The 12659-nt window shown below is 47.3% G+C and overlaps 1 protein-coding gene across 1 annotated transcript in view; it reads left to right on the top strand.

Moving 5' to 3' along the window:
• Positions 1–3020: 3020 nt before the first annotated feature.
• The window catches only part of pcsk1nl (proprotein convertase subtilisin/kexin type 1 inhibitor, like), a 28820-nt gene continuing 19181 nt past the window's right edge, over positions 3021–12659 (top strand). The window contains exon 1 of the mRNA XM_065020979.1: positions 3021–3207. Within this exon, the coding sequence (XP_064877051.1) occupies positions 3100–3207 (108 nt within the window). The 5' untranslated portion in view covers positions 3021–3099. The remainder of the gene's footprint in view (positions 3208–12659) is intronic.

Genomic DNA, 12659 nt, shown 5'->3' with positions numbered 1-12659 from the left:
GAGTATTGTTAGAGGGGTGGGGAGTATTGTTAGAGGAGATGGGGAGTATTGTTAGAGGAGACATAGTACTGTTAGAGTAGACAAGAGAGTATTGTTAGAGGAGATGGGGGAGTATTGTTAGAGGAGCTGAGGGAGTATTGTTAGAGGAGCTGAGGGAGTATTGTCAGATGGGATGGGGGAGTATTGTTAGAGGGGATGGGGAAGTATTGTTAGAGGGGATGTGGGAGTATTGTTAGAGGGGATGACGGAGTATTGTTAGAGGATATGAGGGAGTATTGTTCGAGAGGATGGGGGAGTATTGTTAGCGGAGATGAGGGAGTATTGTTCGAGAGGATGTGGGAGTATTGTTAGCGGAGATGAGGGAGTATTGTTCGAGGGGATGGGGGATCATTGTTAGAGGAGATAGGGGAGTATTGTTAGAGGAGATGATGGAGTATTGTTCGAGGGGATGGGGAGTATTGTTCGAGGGGATGGGGAGTATTGTTAGAGGAGATATAGTACTATTAGAGGAGACGAGGGAGTATTGTTAGAGGGGATGGGGGAGTATTGTTAGAGGGGATGGGGGAGTATTGTTAGAGGAGACGGTGAGTATTGTTAGAGGGGATATAGTACTATTAGAGGAGACGAGGGAGTATTGTTAGAGGGGATGGGGGAGTATTATTAGAGGAGACGGAGAGTATTATTAACTTCTTCGGGTTCAGGTCCTGAGCTTCAGGCAGTTAGATTTGGGTATGTCATTTTGGATGAAAATTGGAAAAAGGAGCTAATCAGTAATCCTTCTGGACATTTGGAACCTGTAATCGAACCCACAAATGCTGATGCTCCAGATACTCAACTAAAGTGATACTCAAAGAAGGCCAGTTTTATTGCTTCAGCACAACAGTTTAATTAGTACAATTAGCCTTTAAAATGATTTTCAGTTTAGAACACAGGAGTGATGGTTGCTGATAATGGGCATAATTGCAAAAGGGTTTTGCTGAATGATCAATTAGCCAGGAGTTTTAAAATGATAACTAACTTGGAACACAGGAGTTAACTAATTAACTAACAACGTGCCATTAGAACACAGGAGTGATGGTTGCTGAACACAGGCCATTAGAACACAGGAGTGATGGTTGCTGATAATGGGCCTCTGTACTGGATTAGCTAACACAACGTGCCATTGGAACAAGGAGTGATGGTTGCTGAGATATTCCATTTGGAAAAAGGAGTGATCAGCTGTTTAGATATTCCATAAAAATCAGCTGTTTCCAGCTACAATAGTCATTTACAACATTAACAATGTCTACACTGTATTTTGATCAATTTGATGTTATTTTATTGGACATAAAATGTGCTTTTCTTTTTAAAAATGTGACATTTCTAACTGACCCCAAACTTTTGAACGGTAATATATATATATATATATACAGTTTTTATTTATTTATTTTATTTCACCTTTATTTAACCAGGTAGGCCAGTTGAGAACAAGTTCTCATTTACAACTGCGACCTGGCCAAGATAAAGCATAGCAGTGTGACACATACAACAACACAAAGTTACACATGGAATAAACAAACGTACAGTCAATAATACAATGGGAAAAAAAGAAGGTCTATATAACAGTGAGTGCAAATGGCATGAGGAGGTAAGGCAATAAATAGGCCATAGTAGCAAAGTAATTACAATTTAGCAAATTAACACTGGAGTGATAAATTATCAGATGATGATGTGTAAGTAGTGATACTGGTGTGCAAAAGAGCAGAAAAGTAAATAAAAACAATATGGGGATGAGGGAGGTAGATTTGGTGGGCTATTTACAGATGGACTATGTACAGCTGCAGCGATCGGTGAGCTGCTCAGACAGCTGATGCTTAAAGTTAGTGAGGGAAATGTAAGTCTTCAGCTTCAGAGATTTTTAGAACACTGAAGGGGGAGGCTTGCAAGCTGAAGAACCCCATCCCAACCGTGAAGCACGGAGGTGGCAGCATCATGTTGTGGGGGTGCTTTGCTACAGGAGGGACTGGTGCACTTCACAAAATAGATGGCATCATGAGGCAGGAAAATGATGTGGATAATTTTGAAGCAACATCTCAAGACATCAGTCAGGAAGTTAAAGCTTGGTCGCAAATGGGTCTTCCAAATGGACATGCATACCAAGCATGCCAAAATTGAGGCAAAATGGCTTAAGGACAAAAAAGTCATGGTATTGGAGTGGCCATCACAAAGCCCTTACCTCAATACAAAAGAACATTTGTGGGCAGAACTGAAAAAGTGTATTTTGGGAAGCTTGTGGAAGGCTACCGAAACATTTGACCCAAGTTGAACAGTTTAAAGGCAATGCTACTAAATACTAATTGAGTGTATGTAAACTTCTGACCCACCGGGAATGTGATGAAAGAAATTAAAGCTGAAATAAATAATTTTCTCTACTATTATTCTGACATTTCACATTCTTAAAATAAAGTGGTGATCCTAACTGACCTAAGACAGGGAATCTTTACTCAGATTAAATGTCAGGAATTGTGAAAAACTGAGTTTAAATGTATTTGGCTAAGGTGTATGTAAACTTCCGACTTCAACTGTATGTTTGTGTATTATTTTACTGCTCTAGAAATAAAAGTATTGTTTGGATAACCTTATTTGCTGTTATTTATTGATTATTTACACTCTTTATGCAATGCGCAATATAGAGAACACTGGAAGAAGAGTGATTACATAATTACCATGGTGAATTATTGTAATGTTTGGTTATGTGTCAATTAATCCCACAAGGGATGGGTTGCCAATTGGCGATTTGACACAAAAATAATATTTAATTCACAAAATGTCATTCATACAGTATAATAACAGTCTGATATTCAAGGTCAGTGTATCTTCTGACATTCGTTTCCTCAAGGCATATTTTCCAGGGCGCTCATCTTCCCTCTCTCTTCTTCTTCTCTCCTCCCTTCCCTCTCACATGTCCCTCCCTCCTGTCTTCTCCCTTGTCCCCCTCCCTTCTCTCAGGATGTTTAGCTCCTCCCTCCCTCTCGTTTTCATCTCTCCCTGTCTGGCTCCTCTGGGTGATAGTCATTGTTTGTCTTCTCTTCGTTGGGGCAGCCTCGTTTCTCCTGAAGGATGTCGGGCCTTTTGACGACTAACTCCAGCTCCGTGCTCCTCCTGCTGTCTGTCTCCCCGACCCTCCTCCTCCTCCTCTTCCTCCCGCCGCTGCCGCTGGACGCCAAGGTAAAGATAGAGAAACGCAGAAGAGGCACATGCTAGCATCACATGATCACATCATCTCACAGGTGCAGCGACAACAAAAAAAAGTGCTATATTGTTGGGTTTATGTTGTTTCGGTATTTGGATCCTTGATTTTCCCTGTGTGTTAGTAATGATGAGTCAGCATGTGACTAACTACAGCTTGGTATTTCTGCCTCATTTGACCTATACAGGAATACATTGGTAACATACATACACCATCTACTTGTTGTCTATAGTATCTGTTGTCTATAGTATCTGTTGCTGATAGTATCTATTGTCTATAGTTTATTTTATTACCTTTATTTAACTAGGCAAGTCAGTTTAAGAACAAATTCTTATTTTACAATGACGGCCTAGGAACAGTGGGTTAACTGCCTGTTCAGGGGCAGAACGACAGATTTGTACCTTGTCAGTTCGGGGATTTGATCTAGCAACCTTTTCAGTTACTAGTCCAGCGCTCTGGTTACACTAGGCTACCCTGCCACTCCGGGTAGAATCTATCTGTGGAGGAGAGATGGGGAGGGGGAGAGGGGCGTGGAGGGGGATGGAGGAGGAGGGGGAGGAGGGGGAGAGGGAGAGATAGGGGGATGGAGGAGGAGGGGGAGATGGAGAGAGGGGCGTGGAGGGGGATGTAGGGAGAGATAGGGGGATGGAGGAGGAGGGGGAGATGGAGAGGGAGAGGGGCGTGGAGGGGGATGTAGGGAGAGATAGGGGGATGGAGGAGGAGGGGGAGAGGGGCATGGAGGGAGAGATAGGGGGATAGAGGAGGAGGGGAGATGGAGAGGGAGAGGGGCGTGGAGGGGGATGTAGGGAGAGATAGGGGGATGGAGGAGGAGGGGGAGATGGAGAGGGAGAGGGGCGTGGAGGGGGATGGAGGAGGAGGGGGAGATGGAGAGGGAGAGGGGCGTGGAGGGGGATGGAGGGAGAGGGGGATGGAGGAGGAGGGGGATGGAGAGGGAGAGGGGCGTGGAGGGGGATGGAGGGAGAGATAGGGGGATGGAGGAGGAGGGGGAGAGGGGCGTGGAGGAGGATGGAGGGAGAGATAGGGGGATGGAGGAGGAGGGGGAGATGGAGGGGGAGAGGGGCGTGGAGGGGGATGGAGGGAGGGAGAGAGGGGGATGGAGGGAGAGATAGGGGATGGAGGAGGAGGGGGATGGAGAGGAGGAGGGGAGGGGGTGGAGGGGATGGAGGGAGAGATAGGGGATGGAGGAGGAGGGGGTGGAGGAGGAGGGGGAGATGGAGGGGAGAGGGGCGTGGAGGGGGATGTAGGGAGAGATAGGGGATAGAGGAGGAGGGGGAGAGGGGCATGGAGGGAGAGATAGGGGGATAGAGGAGGAGGGGGAGATGGAGAGGGAGAGGGGCGTGGAGGGGGATGTAGGGAGAGATAGGGGGATGGAGGAGGAGGGGGAGATGGAGAGGGAGAGGGGCGTGGAGGGGGATGGAGGAGGAGGGGGAGATGGAGAGGGAGAGGGGCGTGGAGGGGGATGGAGGGAGGGGGGGATGGAGGAGGAGGGGGATGGAGAGGGAGAGGGGCGTGGAGGGGGATGGAGGGAGAGATAGGGGGATGGAGGAGGAGGGGGAGAGGGGCGTGGAGGAGGATGGAGGGAGAGATAGGGGATGGAGGAGGAGGGGGAGATGGAGGGGGAGAGGGGCGTGGAGGGGGATGGAGGGAGGGAGAGAGAGGGGATGGAGGGAGAGATAGGGGGATGGAGGAGGAGGGGGATGGAGGAGGGGGAGATGGAGGGGGAGAGGGGCGTGGAGGGGATGGAGGAGGAGGGGGAGATGGAGAGGGAGAGGGGCGTGGAGGGGGATGGAGGGAGAGGGGGATGGAGGAGGAGGGGGATGAGAGGGAGAGGGGGCGTGGAGGGGGATGGAGGGAGAGATAGGGGATGGAGGAGGAGGGGGAGAGGGGCGTGGAGGAGGATGGAGGGAGAGATAGGGGGATGGAGGAGGAGGGGGAGATGGAGGGGAGAGGGGCGTGGAGGGGGATGGAGGGAGGGAGAGAGGGGGATGGAGGGAGAGATAGGGGGATGGAGGAGGAGGGGGGATGGAGGAGGAGGGGGGGAGATGGAGGGGGATGGAGGGAGAGATAGGGGATGGAGGAGGAGGGGGGATGGAGGAGGAGGGGAGATGGAGGGGGAGAGGGGCGTGGAGGGGATGGAGGGAGAGATAGGGGGATGGAGGAGGAGGGGGAGATGGAGGGGGAGAGGGGCGTGGAGGGGGATGGAGGGAGGGAGAGAGGGGGATGGAGGAGGAGGGGGAGATGGAGGGGTGTGGAGGGGGATGGAGGGAGAGATAGGGGGATGGAGGAGGAGGGGGAGATGGAGGGGGAGAGGGGTGTGGAGGAGGATGGAGGGAGAGATAGGGGATGGAGGAGGAGGGGGGGATGGAGGAGGAGGGGGAGATGGAAGGGGAGAGGGGCGTGGAGGGGGATGGAGGGAGAGATAGGGGGATGGAGGAGCAGGGGGAGATGGAAGGGGAGAGGGGAGAGGGGCGTGGAGGGGGATGGAGGGAGAGATAGGGGGATGGAGGAGGAGGGGGGAGATGGCGGAGGTGGAAGTTAGAGACGAGATGAATGTTGGACAGGAACTGTGAGTCACTGATGTTACCTCTGCTGTTGCTGTACAGGACCAGGATGTAGAGGTGCTGTTGCTGTACAGGACCAGGATGTAGAGGTGCTGTTGCTGTACAGGACCTAGGAGTCAGGTTGTCTGCATGAGTAGCACAGCCAGCGATGTAGAGGTGCTGTTGCTGTACAGGACCAGCGATGTAGAGGTGGTTACAACACCCTGGTTACTACACCCTGGTTACAACACTAGGTTACTACACCCTGGTTACAACACTAGGTTACAACACCCTGGGTACTACACCCTGGTTACAACACTATGTTACTACACCCTGGTTACAACACCCTGGTTACTACACTAGGTTACAACACCCTGGTTACTACACCCTGGTTACAACACTAGGTTACTACACCCTGGTTACTACACCCTGGTTACTACACCCTGGTTACAACACCCTGGTTACTACACCCTGGTTACAACACTAGGTTACTACACCCTTGTTACAACACTAGGTTACTACACCCTGGTTACAACACTGGTTACAACACTAGGTTACTACACCCTGGTTACAACACTAGGTTACTACACCCTGGTTACTACACCCTGGTTACAACACTAGGTTACTACACCCTGGTTACAACACTAGGTTACTACACCCTGGTTACTACACCCTGGTTACAACACCCTGGTTACAACACCCTGGTTACAACACCCTGGTTACTACACCCTGGTTACAACACTAGGTTACTACACCCTGGTTACAACACTAGGTTACTACACCCTGGTTACAACACTAGGTTACTACACTAGGTTACTACACCCTGGTCACAACACTAGGTTACTACACCCTGGTTACTACACTAGGTTACTACACTAGGTTACTACACCCTGGTTACAACACTAGGTTACTACACCCTGGTTACAACACTAGGTTACAACACCCTGGTTACTACACCCTGGTTACAACACTAGGTTACTACACTAGGTTACTACACCCTGGTTACAACACTAGGTTACTACACCCTGGTTACAACACCCTGGTTACTAAACCCTGGTTACAACACTAGGTTACTACACCCTGGTTACAACACTAGGTTACTACACCCTGGTTACTACACCCTGGTTACAACACTAGGTTACTACACCCTGGTTACAACACCCTGGTTACAACACTAGGTTACAACACTAGGTTACTACACCCTGGTTACAACACTAGGTTACTACACCCTGGTTACAACACCCTGGTTACAACACTAGGTTACTACACCCTGGTTACAACACTGGGTTACTACACCCTGGTTACAGCACTAGGTTACTACACCCTGGTTACAACACTAGGTTACAACACCCTGGTTACTACACCCTGGTTACAACACTAGGTTACTACACTAGGTTACAACACTAGGTTACTACACCCTGTTTACAACACTAGGCTACTACACCCTGGTTACTACACTAGGTTACAACACTAGGTTACTACACCCTGGTTACAACACTAGGTTACAACACCCTGATTACAACACTAGGTTACTACACCCTGGTTACTACACCCTGGTTACAACACCCTGGTTACTACACCCTGGTTACAACACTAGGTTACTACACCCTTGTTACAACACTAGGTTACTACACCCTGGTTACAACACTAGGTTACAACACTAGGTTACTACACCCTGGTTACAACACTAGGTTACTACACCCTGGTTACTACACCCTGGTTACAACACTAGGTTACTACACCCTGGTTACAACACTAGGTTACTACACCCTGGTTACTACACCCTGGTTACAACACCCTGGTTACAACACCCTGGTTACAACACCCTGGTTACTACACCCTGGTTACAACACTAGGTTACTACACCCTGGTTACAACACTAGGTTACTACACCCTGGTTACAACACTAGGTTACTACACTAGGTTACTACACCCTGGTTACAACACTAGTTTACTACACCCTGGTTACTACACTAGGTTACTACACTACGTTACTACACCCTGGTTACAACACTAGGTTACTACACCCTGGTTACAACACTAGGTTACAACACCCTGGTTACTACACCCTGGTTACAACACTAGGTTACTACACTAGGTTACTACACCCTGGTTACAACACTAGGTTACTACACCCTGGTTACAACACTAGGTTACAACACTAGGTTACTACACCCTGGTTACAACACCCTGGTTACTACACCCTGGTTACAACACTAGGTTACTACACCCTGGTTACAACACTAGGTTACTACACCCTGGTTACTACACCCTGGTTACAACACTAGGTTACTACACCCTGGTTACAACACCCTGGTTACAACACTAGGTTACAACACTAGGTTACTACACCCTGGTTATAACACTAGGTTACTACACCCTGGTTACAACACCCTGGTTACAACACTAGGTTACTACACCCTGGTTACAACACTAGGTTACTACACCCTGGTTACAGCACTAGGTTACTACACCCTGGTTACAACACTAGGTTACAACACCCTGGTTACTACACCCTGGTTACAACACTAGGTTACTACACCCTGTTTACAACACTAGGCTACTACACCCTGGTTACTACACTAGGTTACAACACTAGGTTACTACACCCTGGTTACAACACTAGGTTACAACACCCTGATTACAACACTAGGTTACTACACCCTGGTTACAACACCCTGGTTACAACACTAGGTTACTACACCCTGGTTACAACACTAGGTTACTACACCCTTGTTACAACACTAGGTTACTACACCCTGGTTACAACACTAGGTTACTACACCCTGGTTACAACACCCTGGTTACAACACTAGGTTACTACACCCTGGTTACAACACTAGGTTACTACACCCTGGTTACAACACCCTGGTTACAGCACTAGGTTACTACACCCTGGTTACAACACTAGGTTACTACACCCTGGTTACTACACCCTAGTTACAACACTAGGTTACTACACCCTGGTTACAACACTAGGTTACTACACTAGGTTACAACACTAGGTTACTACACCCTGGTTACTATACCCTGGTTACAACACTAGGTTACTACACCCTGGTTACAACACTAGGTTACTACACCCTGGTTACTACACCCTGGTTACAACACCCTGGTTACAACACTAGGTTACTACACCCTGGTTACAACACTAGGTTACTACACCCTGGTTACTACACCCTGGTTACAACACTAGGTTACTACACCCTGGTTACTACACCCTGGTTACAACACCCTGGTTACTACACCCTGGTTACAACACTAGGTTACTACACCCTGGTTACTACACCCTGGTTACAACACCCTGGTTACAACACCCTGGTTACTACACCCTGGTTACAACACTAGGTTACTACACCCTGGTTACAACACTAGGTTACTACACCCTGGTTACAACACTAGGTTACTACACTAGGTTACTACACCCTGGTTACAACACTAGGTTACTACACCCTAGTTACTACATTAGGTTACTACACTAGGTTACTACACCCTGGTTACAACACTAGGTTACAACACCCTGGTTACTACACCCTGGTTACAACACTAGGTTACTACACTAGGTTACTACACTAGGTTACTACACCCTGGTTACAACACTAGGTTACTACACCCTGGTTACAACACTAGTTTACAACACTAGGTTACTACACCCTGGTTACAACACCCTGGTTACTACACCCTGGTTACAACACTAGGTTACTACACCCTGGTTACAACACTAGGTTACTACACCCTGGTTACTACACCCTGGTTACAACACTAGGTTACTACACCCTGGTTACAACACTAGGTTACTACACCCTGGTTACTACACCCTGGTTACAACACCCTGGTTACTACACCCTGGTTACAACACTAGGTTACTACACCCTGGTTACAACACTAGGTTACTACACCCTGGTTACTACACCCTGGTTACAACACTAGGTTACTACACCCTGGTTACAACACTAGGTTACTACACCCTGGTTACAACACTAGGTTACTACACTAGGTTACTACACCCTGGTTACAACACTAGGTTACTACACCCTGGTTACTACACTAGGTTACTACACTAGGTTACTACACCCTGGTTACAACACTAGGTTACTACACCCTGGTTACAACACTAGGTTACAACCCTGGTTACCCTGGTTACTACACCCTGGTTACAACACTAGGTTACTACACTAGGTTACTACACTAGGTTACAACACTAGGTTACTACACCCTGTTTACAACACTAAGCTACTACACCCTGGTTACTACACTAGGTTACAACACTAGGTTACTACACCCTGGTTACAACACTAGGTTACAACACCCTGATTACAACACTAGGTTACTACACCCTGGTTACTACACCCTGGTTACAACACCCTGGTTACTACACCCTGGTTACAACACTAGGTTACTACACCCTTGTTACAACACTAGGTTACTACACCCTGGTTACAACACTAGGTTACTACACTAGGTTACTACACCCTGGTTACAACACTAGGTTACTACACCCTGGTTACAACACCCTGGTTACAACACTAGGTTACTACACCCTGGTTACAACACTAGGTTACTACACCCTGGTTACAACACCCTGGTTACAGCACTAGGTTACTACACCCTGGTTACTACACCCTAGTTACAACACTAGGTTACTACACCCTGGTTACAACACTAGGTTACTACACTAGGTTACTACACCCTGGTTACAACACTAGGTTACTACACCCTGGTTACTATACCCTGGTTACAACACTAGGTTACTACACCCTGGTTACAACACTAGGTTACTACACCCTGGTTACTACACCCTGGTTACAACACCCTGGTTACAACACTAGGTTACTACACCCTGGTTACAACACTAGGTTACTACACCCTGGTTACTACACCCTGGTTACAACACTAGGTTACTACACCCTGGTTACTACACCCTGGTTACAACACCCTGGTTACTACACCCTGGTTACAACACTAGGTTACTACACCCTGGTTACAACACTAGGTTACTACACCCTGGTTACAACACTAGGTTACTACACTAGGTTACTACACCCTGGTTACAACACTAGGTTACTACACCCTGGTTACTACACTAGGTTACTACACTAGGTTACTACACCCTGGTTACAACACTAGGTTACTACACCCTGGTTACAACACTAGGTTACAACACCCTGGTTACTACACCCTGGTTACAACACTAGGTTACTACACTAGGTTACTACACTAGGTTACTACACCCTGGTTACAACACTAGGTTACTACACCCTGGTTACAACACTAGTTTACAACACTAGGTTACTACACCCTGGTTACAACACCCTGGTTACTACACCCTGGTTACAACACTAGGTTACTACACCCTGGTTACAACACTAGGTTACTACACCCTGGTTACTACACCCTGGTTACAACACTAGGTTACTACACCCTGGTTACAACACTAGGTTACTACACCCTGGTTACTACACCCTGGTTACAACACCCTGGTTACTACACCCTGGTTACAACACTAGGTTACTACACCCTGGTTACAACACTAGGTTACTACACCCTGGTTACTACACCCTGGTTACAACACTAGGTTACTACACCCTGGTTACAACACTAGGTTACTACACCCTGGTTACAACACTAGGTTACTACACTAGGTTACTACACCCTGGTTACAACACTAGGTTACTACACCCTGGTTACTACACTAGGTTACTACACTAGGTTACTACACCCTGGTTACAACACTAGGTTACTACACCCTGGTTACAACACTAGGTTACAACACCCTGGTTACTACACCCTGGTTACAACACTAGGTTACTACACTAGGTTACTACACTAGGTTACAACACTAGGTTACTACACCCTGTTTACAACACTAGGCTACTACACCCTGGTTACTACACTAGGTTACAACACTAGGTTACTACACCCTGGTTACAACACTAGGTTACAACACCCTGATTACAACACTAGGTTACTACACCCTGGTTACTACACCCTGGTTACAACACCCTGGTTACTACACCCTGGTTACAACACTAGGTTACTACACCCTTGTTACAACACTAGGTTACTACACCCTGGTTACAACACTAGGTTACTACACTAGGTTACTACACCCTGGTTACAACACTAGGTTACTACACCCTGGTTACTACACCCTGGTTACAACACTAGGTTACTACACTAGGTTACTACACCCTGGTTACAACACTAGGTTACTACACCCTGGTTACAACACTAGTTTACAACACTAGGTTACTACACCCTGGTTACAACACCCTGGTTACTACACCCTGGTTACAACACTAGGTTACTACACCCTGGTTACAACACTAGGTTACTACACCCTGGTTACTACACCCTGGTTACAACACTAGGTTACTACACCCTGGTTACAACACCCTGGTTACAACACTAGGTTACAACACTAGGTTACTACACCCTGGTTACAACACTAGGTTACTACACCCTGGTTACAACACCCTGGTTACAACACTAGGTTACTACACCCTGGTTACAACACTAGGTTACTACACCCTGGTTACAGCACTAGGTTACTACACCCTGGTTACAACACTAGGTTACAACACCCTGGTTACTACACCCTGGTTACAACACTAGGTTACTACACTAGGTTACTACACTAGGTTACAACACTAGGTTACTACACCCTGTTTACAACACTAGGCTACTACACCCTGGTTACTACACTAGGTTACAACACTAGGTTACTACACCCTGGTTACAACACTAGGTTACAACACCCTGATTACAACACTAGGTTACTACACCCTGGTTACAACACCCTGGTTACAACACTAGGTTACTACACCCTGGTTACAACACTAGGTTACTACACCCTTGTTACAACACTA

This window comes from Oncorhynchus nerka, linkage group LG7, assembly GCF_034236695.1.
Source record: "Oncorhynchus nerka isolate Pitt River linkage group LG7, Oner_Uvic_2.0, whole genome shotgun sequence".
NCBI classification, from domain to species: domain Eukaryota; kingdom Metazoa; phylum Chordata; class Actinopteri; order Salmoniformes; family Salmonidae; genus Oncorhynchus; species Oncorhynchus nerka.
Note: the sequence above shows the minus strand (reverse complement) of the source record. Positions and strands in the feature narration are given on the sequence as shown.